The 17,338-nt window shown below is 45.7% G+C and overlaps 1 protein-coding gene across 3 annotated transcripts in view; it reads right to left on the minus strand.

Moving 5' to 3' along the window:
• LOC134573188 (formin-J-like) overlaps nt 1-17,338 on the minus strand; it is a 63,474-nt gene that overhangs the window by 10,716 nt on the left and 35,420 nt on the right. For all 3 annotated transcript variants that reach the window (XM_063432748.1, XM_063432749.1, XM_063432747.1), the window contains exon 6: nt 10,072-10,172. In XM_063432748.1, the coding sequence (XP_063288818.1) occupies nt 10,072-10,172 (101 nt within the window). The remainder of the gene's footprint in view (nt 1-10,071; nt 10,173-17,338) is intronic.

The following is a 17,338-nucleotide window of genomic DNA, read 5'->3' on the forward strand; positions in this document are numbered from 1 at the left end:
GGGGCCGGGCCGCCAAGCCGAGCGGTCGCAGAGAAGAACAGCTCCTGCACATTCAGCCCCATATACGATATAATCTGCAATTTATAAAGCACCCAGCGACCAACAACCCTGACCCGCAACGTATGCGGGCTACCGGAGCCGGGGAGAGGCTCGCTCTTGAAGTTCCAGACCCCCGGAGGTGGGATCCCTGCAATACCCAGCGGGACCCGACCTGGCGGTGAGCGAGGCGGACGGCCGCCGCTTCACTATCCCGCCCGAAGGAGCCGAACATGCAAGTTGTACATCGGCTGGCCGGGTCCTGTTCCCCCCCCACCGGACCGGGGGGGTGATCCCGGTCCATGTCCCACGACCACACTCGGAGACATTGCTCGACCACCAAGCATGCCTGAGACCCGCGGTCAAGATGGCGGCGGCCACATGTGCGGAGACAGAACCGCAGACCCCGAGGCAGACAGCAGACAGGTCCTGGCATGGAGCAAAAGGCTGCCAACATATGGTGACCCACAACATACAGCAGCTCCTAAATCCGGTGACATACCGAAACCAAGACCCTGCACATCGCTCTACTCCCGTGGACGGAGCAACCCGTGGGACCGCACGCCCTTCTTCTGGGCTGGGCGCTCACCGAAAGGAACTCCTCTACAGCCTGCCATACTCCCTGGGAAAAGACCGCGATCCGGCGGAACCCGGGGCCCACGATCCTGCAGATGGGATCAATGGCGATAGGGCACGAGCGCCTGCTAAGGCCTCAGGCCTCAGGCTGGTGACCCATGGCAGTGGTACTGCCACAATGCTGGGAAATCTTCACACCAAGCAACTGAGACACAACAGCATACCCGGGGGGAGTTGCAGAAGAGCACTAAGAATATCACCGGACACACTGGCCGCCACCAACCGGACTTCCCACTTGCTTACCCGTGTCATGGGCCGCATACCCCTGATACCGCCGACAGGTACATGTCTGTGGACTGCTTCGGACTGCCCGACTGCCTGGTCACACTAAATTTAGGGTTCAGCAGGCGGAACCTGTACACACCTGAGCACGGCAAGCAAACTCCTCTGGGCAACATACAGTAACGGGCGGGACATTGTTCATCTAAGTATTTGCTGTGCACACTGTTTTCTGCCTAAGCGACCTAACATATGTCTCCACAATGTGTCCAGTCATTCATGAACACCCTTTAGCCAGTACTGAACAGCTGTATCTTAATGTTGTCTATTGTCTATTGTTTTCACCAGCGCAACTGACTAGTTAGACCCATAGCCCACATGCATCCCACTGTTAAATATCATCGTATGTTAACATAACTATGGGCTACTCGAGCTGCCACCTTGAAGGCGAACCAACCTGTTAATCTGCCGCTGATAATTGTTTATGCACTAGACCCCAGTCTGGCTGACATAGGCTGACGTTGAACGACATACCATGACTTAACTACTCGTGACACTAAATTATACACTGTACACTGTATTGACCAGCCTGACATCTGTTAGCGTTACCAAACAGTATAGCCGCCCTAACACCGCTGACATAGTTGGCATCGCTGCTATCTTGGCTTGCACGGTGCAGCCTTAACTTACAGTACTTAACCTTAAGATGCCCCACATGATAATCTCTAATGGAAAGCTCTTACTCGCGGTATTGCATCTTACTCTAGCTTGTTTAAAACTCGTATACACTAAGCGACTCACAAAATTTAAAAACAAGGCATTACATTCCTGGAAATGTATCTGACTATGTTTTCAATGTTATACCACCAAAGATTTGTACTACCTATGCATTTCCCTCTCTTTATTTTGTATCCCCCATATTTGCCTTAATAAAAGAAAGATTTACATACATTACAACATTCGATTTTAAAAGTTTAAGACTGAAGGATTAAGACTGATTGTGTATTGATTAGATCATATATAAACAGATATAAATGCAATACAAGATTTAGACCAAAACAGGTCAGGCAAAGCATCATGGGAAATGTAGTTATATTATATTTGGAGATTTACCTTTGATAATCCCTGTTGTATACATTGTAAAGTAGCAGTGCTCATTTTAGAGAAAATATCAACTTTTTCTGCCTCCTCTGACTAAATTTTTCCATACTGTGCATTTTCTAAATCTTCTCTAATTAAACTTTCCATTTTGTTAATTCCACACCGCATTCTGAAGATTCTAACCGGTCTGTAACCACTTTCTAAACGCTCTGTTTTGCTGACTGATACTTTTCCACATTATAAATCTTATATTGCATAAGCCTAAACAACCAAAGCAGCAGCTTTATGATTTGGGGTATTCTTCAAACTATATTTATTCTTTACTTGCTGTGATTGCCATATTGTATTCACATCCTGCAGTTTATTTAGTCCTTCTACCGTTCTTCATCCAGAATGTGATCCTATGTGCGCTAAACACCGCATATGTCAAACAGTTTATTGTTTTATGTTTTGTAGTACAAAATCATCACTTTAATAAATAAAACACACCACTTGACTCCTGCCGATTTTTTCAGATATGTCCAGATCAGGGACTTCGGCCGGGAAACCCTGTATTAAAGCAGCAGCACAGGGACAGTTTACTTTCTTTGAGAGATTATGTAGGGATGGTTCTGCCCCCAAAGGTATGATTACGCTTCTATATGCTCATATCAGCACTGAAACTAAGGAATGGGGTAGACTAAAGTACACTGATAGATGGGAATCGGACCTGGGGGAGGAACTGGAAGGGATTGAGTGGCAGGAGATTTGGGAAGCAACCAAGAGCGCTTCCATATGCGTCACGTAACAGGAGCAGGCATGGTAAACCTTGCTCAGGTGGTATACTACTCCGGTAACTTTGTATCAAATGCGTAAGATAGATCCGGACGATTGCTGGAGGGGCTGTGGATCGCGAGGCACGTACCTCCATATGTGGTGGGAATGCCCGAAAATCCAAGGATTTTGGAAATCTGTTGAAGACCTCTTGACACAGACGTTCGTCAAATCCCTAGTTTTAGACCCATGGATCTACTTGTTAAACAGAACTATTGAGGGATGGACGAGAAGAGAGCAGAAACTGGTACGGGCGATAACTTTAAGTGCACGCAGAACGGTAGCAGCGGCGTGGCTCTCACCTGAAGGCCCAGAGTTCAGGGGGGTGATCTCCAGAGTGAGGGAGGGCAGGCTCATGGAAGACCTGACCGCAAGATTAAGAGAAACAACCGCAAATTTCCAGAAGATTTGGGAACCATGGGATATGAGCGTAATGGGCTCCGGTAGTGGCTGAGGAGCTGGATATCTGGTATGGGTGGTGAACTGGCACTGCGCGGACTAGTGTCGGAGTGGACCCCGTTAGCCTCGCTCGCCTTCCCCTCCACCCCTTTCACCCCTTTTTTCCTGCCCTCTCTTCTTGCATCCTTTTTCTCTTTTTTCCTAATTTCTCTCTTCTCCCCTCTATTTTTCCTGCCTTGTTTCCTTTCTTTTCACGCCTTGATTGCTACACCCTTGGTATCTTAGGGTCTTGTTCTTACTAGCCTTCATTTACTTTAAATGTCTTAGGTTTTGTTTTTGGTTTTTTTCTCACTCAGGCTTGATCATATTGGAGGAGAATTGGGGGAGCCTAAAGTACAATCATACAGGGTCAGCGTTTGGGCCCCTTTTTAGGTCACATAGCCTGGATATAAAAAACACAAAATCCTCGATGGGAGGCAAGTCGTATAGAATTTATAAAGTGGCTTGTCATATGGGCTGATGTCAATTATTGTGTTTACAAGACTGGTCTTTTGTATTTTGGCTTCTGCGCAAGCCTCAAAGTTGTATTATTCTTGCCTTGCCTATCGTGTGCAAAAATAAAGAATTAAAAAAAAAAACACGCTGGTTTTAAATAAATAAAAAAATCATGTCCCGTGGTGATCAGCTGGACATATTGTTTTTAGCGTCCACTTCAATGGATTTATTGGCAAACTGAGGTCAAACACTGCCTTGACTAGACAGTTAAACCACCATACAATTTGTCACACAAGTGATAGCTAGAACTTTATGATATCTGAACTAAAAGCCACCCAAACTCGATGTAAGGATAGTATTTATTAAAATATTATATTAAAAATCTAATTTAAAAAAAAAGGTTTTATATAATAATTCAAATTAGCGTGTAATTCCAGTTGATTCAGAAAAGGGCTACTAAACTGATTCATAGATTGCAGGATAAAATTTACCAGGAAAGGAAAGTTAACATGTATAGCTTGGAGGAAAGACGAGACAGGGGGGGATATGATAGAAACATTTAAATACATAAAGGGAATCAACACAGTAAAGGAGGAGACTATATTTAAAAGAAGAAAAACTACCACAACAAGAGGACATAGTCTTAAATAAGAGGGAAAAAGGTTTAAAAATAATATCCGGAAGTATTACTTTACTGAGAGGGTAGTGGATGCATGGAATAGCCTTCCAGCTTAAGTGGTAGAGGTTAACACAGTAAAGGAGTTTAAGCATGCGTGGGATAGGCATAAGGCTATCCTAACTCTAAGATAAGGCCAGTGACTAATGAAAGTATTTAGAACCTTGGGCAGACTAGATGGGCCGAATGGTTCTTATCTGCCGTCACATTCTATGTTCCAAGGTGTCTGCAGCAGCAAAGAATGGGCATGAGCCCCCTTCTAGAATTTGCCTTTTCTTTGACCTAAATGGGAAGTTTAAGTTCTGTACAAACTTGCTTGCTTCCTCTCTCCTGCATTATTCCACTAGGCCAATAGACTGTCCAGCCTATTTACCCCTGCATGTAATTGGTAAATGAATAATGGTGTGAGGCTGCACCCTAAAGGCTGTGGCCTGTGGGGCAAGTGTCCCCTATCCATCCCTCCCTGGGCGAAGTGTCTCAGAGATAAAGAACTGGCACCAGGGTTAGTTTAAGAGTTTGGTGTCTGTTGAGGTCCCAAGACATTCGGGGAATCAGGAGCCCATAGCTTAATGTAATCATTTTATTTTAGCTTTCTAACAATCAGTATTTAAATGCCTCCAGTTATGACACAATACAGAGTACTGGGTTATTAAATATAAACTGTGTACTTTTTGGTGTGATACTAGAAGTTAATCCAAAATAAATTACCCAGGAAGACTCTACAATGTACGGCACATTTTGGTCCTTTAATTTAGTTACGAAATGTCATCACTGCATATATTGCTGGCCAACTCAAATCTTTTTTAATAGATCTCTAAATGTTATCAAACTACTTTAGCAGTGGGACTGGCAGTGCCGCCACAAATTGTGATTTGGGCACCTTTCATGCCACAGTGAATCGTAGCTATTAGCCAAAGTATTCGGGGATCAAAAGAAGACTAGTTACAAACACATGATTCATTGATGGAGAACTGACACTTCCTGGAACTTACACCACGAAATAAAACTTTGTAAATGATCTATAACTCGCGTTAACATTTGTCCTGCGTTTTCTTTTAAGTGTAACTGAAGCACGTGGCAAATGACTTCACAATCCATTCCAGACCAGGCAAGGCCAAGGCTAATGAAGAGGAGGAATAGATACAATGTTTAATTTCTCCATTAAATTTTATTATACTGAGCGAAAGAAAGGAATGAGATATTTATCAAACTATGGCTAAAAAATAAAATGAATTAAAATCCCCCAATACAAATAGTACCCGAGAATAAAACCCTTTGAAGATGAATCCTATTGTGCTGTGGGATTTGTGGGCTAAAAGTTTCTTGACTTCTAAACGCTCATTGTGTCTACTCTGAATTGTCCAACGAAAACATCAAAATTAAATTACTGGGTTCAAGCAGCAAATTAGATGCCAAACGTACGCACAAACGGAGCCAATGACACAAGACAGCACAGGCAGGCAGGCAGTGTGTGCAGACAGATACCCTAAGGATGCGCATGAAACCCAAGATAATCATTACATTGTTTTACTTGTCTGAGTAAACTGTGAGCATAGAGACTCTTTGTATATCAGCAAATCAACAAATAACCTGTGCATTATACAAATAACGATTAGGCTCTGTTTAATTCAACATCTATGTAAGCCATCTTTCTGTCTTGAAGGAACACGCCAAGCACCATAACCACTGCAACGTGCGCCCACCCAGTGTAAGCAGTCAAACTGTTATAGAGCGGGTTGACTTCATACCTGGTGTATGACGGATGCCCTCCCCCCTTGTAACTCTCAGAAAGCTGGAAGGTCTCTGTCTGAGCTAAGCCTGGCAGTGCAGGGCTTAGGTCATTGGCTGAGAGCAATCAGCTGATGCCGCTGCAGGTTTAGCTCAGAAGAGATAACAGAAGCTCCTAACTGCACTGCAGTGGTTATGGTACTTGGAGTGTCCCTTTATTCTGTATTGTTAAAATATTGAGATTTTAGCCATTACACGGTAATGGACTTGTCAAAGGATATTCTTTGTAATCGCGGCATCAGCTTGTCAAAGGATATTCACTTAACTGGAGATTATGAAGAATTATCAGGGAATTACACATTTTAGGTCAAACAGTAGAATTAGAAAAACTATCCAACATGACTATTTTTCCATATCAGGCATTTTGGTTTCAAATATCTAATTTACCTGTCAATAGGCACTATAGTGATTAACCCAGTATGTCTATTACACAACATGTACTGGTTGCTGCTATCCATATTGATCACCTTGAATAACATACTGGGGGGTGCAGCGCAGGCCGCTTTATGTGGTATCCGTGTGAGGCACACTCACAGAACCCCTCCACTGATTGTAGCATGGCCGAGCTGGGGCACAACATGGGATCTGAACATTCTACTTTGCGGTCTACAGAGTGGGTGGAGATTGAACGTCATATCCTGCCACGTTAGCCAGTCACTCTGCTTGTTCAGAACTCCTGACAGACTCCTGTCAGTCTAACTAGGCCACGTTACAATATGGTGGACTTGGAGAGACACTCATGAAGGTAAGTGGAGGTTTTGAGAAACACACAAGGGGATTAGGAAAGACACACGAGGGAGTAAAGGTTATGACAGACAAGTAAGGGGGTTTCGAGAAACAGTATAAGGTGAGGGGTGTCAGCAGGTACAAACAAGGGGTAATGGGGTGCAGAGAGAAACACAAGTGGTGGAGTAGAACATAAAAAGACGTACAATTCTAGGGGAGGTGGCCAACAGACCATTCCATCCCAGGTGCTAAATTAGGGCATCTGTGACCACTAAAAACACCTGTTCTGAACCCAAAAAACAAACACGTGGTTTTCCACATACCACATATGAATCCAGGAGGAAAACTTGTTGAGGTGTTTGCAAATTCTATTACACATGCATGCACAAACTCCTTCACTTCTCTCACCCTGGGCTTGAGGGCCCCTATTCACTTTGCAGCATCGTTGGTGTTGATTGTCAACAAGCTTTACTCAACATTAAATCTAAATTAAGATCACCATTACAGCAGCTGAATCAGGCCTCAAACAGCCACCTTGAACTAGCCTAAAATGGCAGATTTCTTTTTAAAAACAAACTTAATTAAAAGGCTAAATAATTGGAGTTCAATGAACAAACCTCAAATAAGTGCAGTGTAAACGAGTCTGTGTATCACTGAGCTTCACACGACCAATGTTTATACTGCGACGCATGTGTTTATAGACCTGGTTTTCTAAGTAAAATATTTTATGCTTGCTGTAAATGGCTTACTAACTTACACATATATCTGTCTTGAAGCCACCTAAAAATTCTCCAGTAGTACCACACCCTCTAGCCACATTCTTAAGCATTACCCATAAAATAAAAGTTTCTATATCTAAGGTATTTACACAGGCTCACATACAATCACAACAGAAAAAAAGGAGAGTGACAGAAACAGGGCCATTGTAGTGAAAAAAAAAAAACAACCAACCATTTTGTTAAATGAGCAGTCCAAGCACCATAACTACTACAGTGTGTGGTGGTGTTTATGGTGCCAAAAGTGCCCCAGCGCCGCCCCAGTGTATTTAGTCAAACTATTTGCTAATGGAGACTTACCTTGGGTGCTGGTCATTTCCTACTTCCAAATTAATTGACAAATGACTTAAATTGTTGTGAGTATTTCATAAAAAAAATATCTAAATATCTGGCAGAAAAAGGGATATAAGGATAGAAAAGACGGACATAGTGATTCCACTCAAAATAGTGACTATCCCTCCTAAAACGGGACAATTGGGAGGTATGGATTTCTGATAACCCAAAGCAGCATGACACAACTCAGCATATTATTTAAAGACTCGTTCTAGCAGTTACCATTTATTGTCTTTAATCCTCTTAATACCAGCCAGCCCAGCAATGTATCCCTGCCTAACAAGTTACCTTTAAAGTGAAGCTAACCATAGGAATGATTTATGATTATTTTGAAGCAGACCATAACGAGACATGTCTGTTTATACTAAGCGCGGCAGGTTTACTCTATACCATAATCTATGCTTGCTATGTAAAACACTGTCTTGGGGGGAAACGGGGGTGGAGGACAATCTCCTCCTCCTCGCTGCTTACTTACCATCTGAAAACAAAGACATCTGGAGAGTGGAAACAATGCAAATAGTTGTATTAAATAGGTTTGTAACAGATCACCTGGCACCCCGACTTGGTACCTCCGTTAATGGATGCTCCTAGTGCTTCCTGAGGACTCCAAGCACTCTGGCAGACACCACAATCACCGAATCCGAGAAACCTTTTAAATTCTCCCAAGCATATGAATGCTGTAGACCATTGAATAGGAACCATACGAATAGGCTTGTACCCCTAGCAGTCAACTGGAACAGCATACAATAAATCCTTCCCCCAATAATGAGACGACACATCACTTTGAGGTTAAAACAGGAACTCTGGACTGGCTCATCCAGCCTGGCTTTTATTACAATAATCCACATACAGGCCACACCCAGGGGGAGGCATAAAATAACCAATCACATACATGGTTCAGCCCACACATCCCCTCCCCTCAGATAAAATTAAACTCAATTATCCGGTACACTTTTTCAGCCAAGTTCTGGATGTACCCCAAAACCCGGGGGTACACCTTTAAATCCAGCATCGCTGGATAGCCCTTATTCAGGGGGACAACATATTCAAAATTCAAGTAATTCGGATGAATGGTTCGTGAGATATGGGGTTCCAAAGATTTGACCGACCGCATGGGTAAAGTATCCGAAAACAGTTCCATGCATTTTGGCCCTGCGGTCGGTCACAAACAAGGGAATGAAAACAGGCGAATTGCCTGTGTTATAGAGCCTGGAGAGGGTTTGAATGAATTCCCTTGTTTATGGGGCTCTTTCTACCGAACGGCGGGTCATTCGGTAGTTTCCATACGAATTTCTGGAAGTATGGAGGTCTCAGCGGTGTTTGCCTAGTCAAGTGTCCGATTTTAGTTCCAGACACTCGACGGCAAAACACCGCTGTTCGGTAGTTTAAGATGGCCGCCGCCACGTGTTTGTTTCCCGAATGGCGGCCACCCAGAGGACAAAGACCACACTGCACTGATTGCCAATTACCTGTTTGCAACATTGTTGCAAACGGTAATTGGAGGCACACTCATTCCTGGGTGGTCTGGTTGTTCGGTAGTTTCACTCAATATACTGAATGGAGTGATTCTACCGAACAATCAGAATGCTGCATACAAATCACCCAGGATAAACTTAACACATCTATAAATACATATATAATATTACAGGCAGTACACTTGAATATGCTTCACAATCTTAAAGGGACAGTAGTCCCAAAAGTCCCAATATGTCCATAGATGCTGTTAAAAGGGCCAGTAGCAGCAATATACAGTACAATATGCCCCAGATAACCCAGGGGCCATAGTCAGTAGGTAGGAGGCTAGCAAACAGGCTTCTCCAGGGCCCAGTGGCGAGGTTGGTTTCGCCACAAGGTTTAGCATTCCAATTCGTTAAAACCAGGATCAATCAATTTATCTATCGATACATATATACTGTGTGTTGCCCTACAGAGAAACACGTAGGGATGCCCGAATGGTTTATATAAATTGCCAGAAACACCTTATACCGCAATCATTCTACGACAGTGGAATGTTTAGCAAACATTGTGACATTGCTATACACAGACAGACTCGTAAGTAAGCTAAACCCTCACCTTCCGCAGCTCCCTTTAGTTCTCGGGCTGTAGACAGCAGAGAGAGTACAATTGCGTGGAAATCCTTCTTGAAAATCAGCGCTTCCAGACGCAACGCGTAGCTACAAGAGAGAGACATCGAAAGGCATTATTAAACATGCACATTGCAACCCAGTACAGCTGTGTTCTGTGTCTGATCTATATTGCTTCTCTCTAGAATGTCCCAATGGAGCCTTATTTAATTGACAGGGGCACACAGTACATGTCTCTGTATAACGCTCCAGCTCTCTCTGTCTATCTTCCAAGCACTCTCTTAGCTCACCCTTTCATGATCCCATCTTCAGTAGAGCTCCTGCTATGACAACATTAGATTTCTACTAAATATTGCTGCTGTCACATGTCAGCTACTCTATTAGCTCCCAGCACACAGTGTGAACAGGGTTAAAGCATTAAGATACTGATAGACTCCAACCATTGCAGATACTCATGACTTACTATTAGCTCTCAGCACACAGTGTACACAGGGTTAAAAAAACGAATATAAAGTGCGCTGTGCATTTAAGATTGGGCTCACAAACAACTTTTTGTGTATTGCAATCAACCCCAGCAAATAAAATATTTAAAAATGAAGCACTTTATTTCATTTATTTGTATTTTTTTTAATAAATATTTATATATTTTTTAAACTGATAATAAAAATTGTCAAATTAAAAAAAATAAAAAATATATATTTATATTTAAAAAAAACGTTATATTTGCTTTTTTGCTGAATAGGTGTTGTGCAGCTAATACACCAGTAAGCTGCTGCTAATATCATTTTTTCTGAAAGGTTGCAAAATTAACATATTTAGCGGCATTTATAACTAGTTTTATCTTGTTTTGTTTTTTTCTATATACACAGAGTTAAAGCAACAGGCAGCAATATAATTAAAGGGACGCTATAGTTACCAGAACCACTACAGCTTAACACAGTGTTTTTTTCGTGTCTATAGCCTGTCCCTGCAGCCTTAGCACTGTAAACGATGCCTTTTCAGATAATTAATTTCTCCACAGTTCATATTTGTGAATAAATTAAATGTGTACATGAGGTTAAATCAATAAAATGACAATTATAGATAAATGACAAATGCACTGCTTTTTTTGTAGGTCAAAATAATCAAATTGTAAAAATTCTCTAATTCGGCTGTTTATACATTTTTGGTTATTTTGACCAGAAACTTGTTAATTCTCCATAAATTCCAGTTTAGTTACATCAGAACCCTAAGCCATACTTTATATATATAACATAACATAATGTGATTCACTAAGCTGAAACTGTCAAGAACTGACAATGGAATTATGAATAATTTGCCAAAATAAATGGGCTTGAGAGATAGCCGTTAATTATTAATTCCTATTTTGGTGAATAGCACTGTTTTCCATCAGCACCTATCGGTAGGGTTACCCGATCTACCATGTGTTCAGGGATACATATACAGACATGGGAAAAAGAAAGAACACCCTCCGAATTCTATGGTTTTACATATCAGGGCATAATAGCTACCATCTGTTCCTTAGCAGGCCTTACAATTAGGTAAATACAACCTTATTGATGATGAACAATACATGGCATATTGCACCGTGCCGTGATTTATTTAACTTGATCATATTTATGAAAATGCATGAAAAGGGTTGCCCTACAGTGTGTATATTGCAATTTGCGCAAGATTCGTTGTTGTCTAATTACTTAATCTGATACACCTTCTTCTGAAAACTACATACTACAGGGCAACCCTTTTCATGTGCTGCCCATCAAACTGTATCCATGATATGTGTCCCTGAAAACATGGTTTATCTGGTAACCCTACCTATTGGTATTTTTATGGACACACAATGTAGGACTAAGGAGAAGACAACTTTCTAATAGTCTCTGTAAGTCCTGATGCTACTCTTTAATCTTTGGTGTAAACAAAAACAAAAAAATCTGGTATGTGAAGTTGTTTAAAAACCACTTAACCACATCAGGGGGATTTTGAGATAAACTGCAGTAATTTATCAACATTAAAGGGTCAGGAGAACAAATGTGTATAGTGTTAACAAACCATATTGGGTCTCCAGGCTCCCCCTTTAATAAGTATAAAACTTGTATTTTTTCCAGTTGGCTCTGCCCCCAATCCGCCTCCTTGACTGAGATTATCAGAATTGATGATCTCAGCCAATGCAATGCGTGCTTTCCCATAGGAAAGGAGAGGGAGGATGGAGCAATTAACGTTATACAACTAATCAATACTTAAAATTGACCTCTTTGAGACATTTTTTTAAACTGCAGCATACTCTTCTGAGATCTCAAATCTAACATCAATCCAGTATCTTGCATTGCCCTCGTAAAAGAGGCATAACACTGGCCAAGGAAACACTGTTTCTCTCTATATAGCAATAGCACATTAATGGTTAGGGCTACAACATGTGAGCAAGCACAATATCTCAGTTTAGGCGTTCTAAATATTGGGCCAGTGGCGTACACACAACCCATGGGGCCCCGGTGCGAAAACTGATCCGGGGCCCCCCCCTCCCCCCGCCCGAGCGCTTACTCTGCGCAGGCTGGGACCGCAAGACATGGCGGCGGGCACCTGGTCGCAGGGCTGCGACCCGTGCGACCGCGGTATGTATGCCAGTGCATGCATAAACACATACACTTAAAGGACCACTACAGACACCCAGATCACATCAGCTCAATGAAGTGGTCTGGGTGCCAGGTCTCTAGTTTTAACCCTGCAGCTGAAAACATAGCAGTTTCAGAGAAACTGCTATGTTTCACTGAGGGTTAATCCATCTCTAGTGGCTGTCTCATTGACAGCCGCTAGAGGATTTTCTGCGATTCTCACTGTGAAAATCACAGTGAGAAGACACTGAACAACCATAGGAAAGCATTGAGTAATGCTTTCCTACGGGCGGTTTGAATGCGCGCGTGGCTCTTGCCACGCATGTGCGTTCGGAGCTGAGAGGCGGATGGGGACGGAGAGATCCCCAGCGTTAAGGGAGTCCGGCGCTGGAGAAAGGTAAGTGCTTAAGACACACACACACACACTCTCATGAACAGACGCACACATTTACTGACAGACACACACTCAGTGACAGACGCACACAAACATACTCAGTAACAGACACACACACTAACACACACACTCTAACACTAACACACACACTAACACACACTCTAACACTAACACACACACTCACTAACACTAACACACACACTCTAACACTAACACACACACACTCACTAACACTAACACACTCACTAACACACACACTCTAACACTAACACACACACTCACTAACACACTCACTAACACACACACTCTAACACTAACACACACACTAACACACACACTAACACTAACACACACACTCTAACACTAACACACACACTCACTAACACTAACACACTCAGTAACACACACACTCTAACACTAACACACACACTCACTAACACTAACACACTCACTAACACACTCTAACACTAACACACACACTCACTAACACTAACACTAACACACACACTCACTAACACTAACACACTCACTAACACTAACACACACACTCACTAACACACACATTCACTAACACTCACTAACACTAACACACTCACTAACACACACACTCACTAACACTAACACACTCACTAACACACACACTCACTAACACACACACTCACTAACACTAACACACTCACTAACACACACACTCACTAACACTAACACACTCACTAACACACACACTCACTAACACTAACACACTCACTAACACACACACTCACTAACACACTCACTAACACTAACACACTCACGTTTTTTTTTTTTTTATTTAATCCCCCCAGCCTCCTTACCTGTGGGAGAGCTGGGGGGATTCCCTGGGGTCCAGTGGTGTTGCTGGCCAGGCTGTCACCCGGCTGGCTGGCGGGCGCGCGAGGGAGCACTTTCCCCTGAGTGCTCCCTCTTCAGCTCCCTCGCGCGTCGCGTACTGATGCCGGAGCCGGAAGATGACGTCACCTTCCGGCTCCGGTTTCAGGGCGGTGCGCGAGGGAGCTGAAGAGGGAGCACTCATGGGACAGTGCTCCCTCGCGCGCTCGCCAGCCAGCCGGGTGACAGCAGGGCCAGCCTCGGGGGGCCCGGAGGTGGCCGGCTCCTGGGCCCCCCAGCAGAAGAGGCTGGCCCTGTGGGTACATACCTGGGTCGCAGGGCGGCCGGGCCCCCTGGTGGGCCGGGCCCGGTCGCAGCCGCGACCCCTGCGACCCTGGTATGTACGCCACTGTATTGGGCCATAAAGCAAATAGAATAGCAGAATAAACTGGCGTGTGAAAACGCTAGTGGAAATATATCTACTGTGTTTAATGCCAAGTATCAAAACTTGGGAAAATAGCCGAGAGAGAAAAAAAACAACAACTTTAACTTCAGATTTTACCCAACATCAGGATTCTGTAATGCTCGTGAGAATAAAGACATTGTGATGGATAGGGTATGTTTTTCTGTTGGAATAACCTGGGTTTTACAAATGGTATGCCATGATGGGGATAATTCTCATTCCTGGGCTGCCATACTGAAGCCCATGGAACAACGCAGTAGGAGGAGTGGGCCTTGACAGAGCCAGGAAGTGGGCAGGTGCTAGTGTTTGGGGGTTGGATTAGTTTAATGGAGCTTGGGGGCGGAGACAGGGAGTATAAAGAGCAGCCATTTTAGAATAGGGGCCATTTTAACCAGAGCCTTTCTTACCTGTAAATTGTGTCAGGTCGGCGAGGTTCTTTTCTTTGTCGTTTCTGCAGGATTATGGCGTCGCTAGATGAGATCCTGGATGGTGTTCGGGCAGCTGTGAAGGACAGAGGACTGGATTGGCTTCATCAGCAGTTGGGGACTGCCGGGCCTGCTCCTGCGGTACCGGCCCGTCGACCGGCGAGGAGGACGAGACCACCTCAGCGTTTGAGCTCGGGCGCTGGGCCTGCAGCGCGGCGGAGGAGGAGCCCTTCGGCGGGATGTGGTGTGAACGACGGTCCGGGTGAGGCCCGGTCAACAGAGCCAGGCAGGCGCACGGCTCGCTCCGGTGGGCGCGGCAGCGGCCTGGCGAGGACGGCCGCACAGCGCATGGTGGCGGATGGATCTAAGCCACGCGGTTCCGCGGCTGGCAGGAGGAACGGTCCTGGCGGATCTCGGAAGACGGCCGGGACGGAGGCCAGGCCGGCTGGGAGTCATGTGAGCGGCGGCACGAAGCGGACACGTCCCGGTGAGTCAGCCACTAGTGCGAATGCTGGAGGGCAGGGGTGTGATGGTGATGGCGGATGTATGACGGCCCCTCAAGCTGTGGGGGGAGGCCAGGACAGCAGTGTGAGGGCAGGGACGTCTCAGGCTGAGGCAGGTCAGGGAGACAGATGCAGGGACAAGGGGACCTCACAAGAAGCGAGTAGGTCTGGGCACACGGCAGGCTGCCAGGATAGCGGAGATGAATCGGACATGGGGCAGACGGCCGAGGAGAGGCCAGGCTCGGCACTGACAGTTGAGGGACAGGGTGCTCAAACTGCTAAGCTGGTTAGGGATGTCAGCGGTAGGCGGGAGGGCCCATCTGGCCGCTCCCAGGGTCAGCTTCATGACAGGGAGGCCTCGGGGAGTGAGTGGAGAGCAGAACGACGCTTCTCTGGCGTCAGGCGCAGCATTTCGAAGAGCAGAGCAAGGAGTTCAGGGAGCAGGGAAGGATCACCTGCGCGGAGCGGGTGCAGCTTAGCAGGCTCATGTTGCAGGAGGCGTGATTCCAGGGATAGCATGAGGAGGAGTCAGCGGAGAAGATCGGGTTCGCCGGGAGAGAGGCTCAGTGATCGGTGGAGGGGATCATCTCGTGAGGGCGGTCGCCCTGCGAGACGCAGCGTTGCGGAGGAGGATTGGGAGGAACGTAGGGAGGAAAGGCGGGTGAGGAAGGTTCAGGACAGACTACCCAGATTTCCTTCTCCCTACAGGTCTCGGAGCAATACCCCTACGGTCTCGAGGCGAGTCCAGGCGGATGGGAGTCGGCGACAACGGGATTCTCCGGTGCCTGAAAAGGTGGACAGAAGGACAGCGCCTCTGCAGCCAGTTACGGCCAGAGGTTCGAGTGGTGAGTTCTCACACACACGACACCCAGGACAGTTGTTGAATGATTTAAGAACATTTTTAGATTCTTGGTCTGGGAAAGAGGGGTCGCCTGCGCAGTTCGGGAAGGTGTGGGCACGAGAGAGTAGCCGGGACATAGCTACAGGGCTCGGGGTTACACAGCTGTCCGTGCATGGCGGAGGTGAGTCCGGAGCCGGGGCTGATTTGTCTGGGTTGGAAGGAGGGGGCGAAGAGCGGGAGGTAGGTGATGTCCCGGATGCGGCGCGACAGAATGTGCACGTGTCCTTCGCGGGCCCCCTCGGATGTCATTTAAAAATAGAAGTGAAGGAGAAGATATGGAAAGGTGAGTTTGTGGAGATATTTTCCCTCCTTCCCCTAGAGGAGTTTTTAGACTTGAAGGAGGAGGATAAGAAGGATGCTAAAAAGGAGGAAGAGGAGAAAAGGCGGAGGTATCGCAAGATACCTAAGACCTTTGGGAATTGGTTGAGGGCCTTCTGCATTCTAGCTAGCGTAATCGGGGAGAAGGCGCCGGGGCGTTGCTCAGAACTATTTTGTTATTTGGACGGGATAGGTGACGCGTACCGGACCTACGGAGGTTTGGCTTGGTGGAGGTACGACGAACAATTTCGTCAGCGGCTGGCAGCGAATGCGAGCATGCGGTGGGACCAAATGGACCTGCCGTTATGGATGCGCCTTATGATGGCCCAGAAGGCGGCGCCCTTTCCTGGGGCAGCCGGCACGGCCTCAGGGGCCGGGTCGGCTGGGCAAAAGAAAGGTTTCTGTTGGATGTTCAACGAAGGACATTGCAAATGGGGAAATAACTGCAGGTTCCGGCACGAATGCTCAGGCTGCGGGGGGTCCCACGGTGTCAACCGTTGTTTCAAAAAGGGTAAGTCTGGCGGGGGAAGCGGGCCCGCAGGGGCGGCAGCCACCGCAGCTCCCGTTGGGAGCGTCTCCGGTGAAAATAGACGCGATGTTGCCTTGGCTAAGGCAATACGTTAACAGGGAAGATGCTATTTTCTTGTGGCGGGGTTTTCGGGAAGGGTTCTTTATTCCCTACGTAGTTAGGGGACCTGGTACGTTATGTGGGAATCTTAAGTCAGTGCGGGAACACCCAGAGGTGGTGAGGGACAAGCTAAGTAAGGAAGTGCAACTGGGGAGGATGGCAGGGCCGT

The sequence above is a fragment of the Pelobates fuscus genome, chromosome 9 (assembly GCF_036172605.1).
Source record: "Pelobates fuscus isolate aPelFus1 chromosome 9, aPelFus1.pri, whole genome shotgun sequence".
Taxonomy (NCBI): domain Eukaryota; kingdom Metazoa; phylum Chordata; class Amphibia; order Anura; family Pelobatidae; genus Pelobates; species Pelobates fuscus.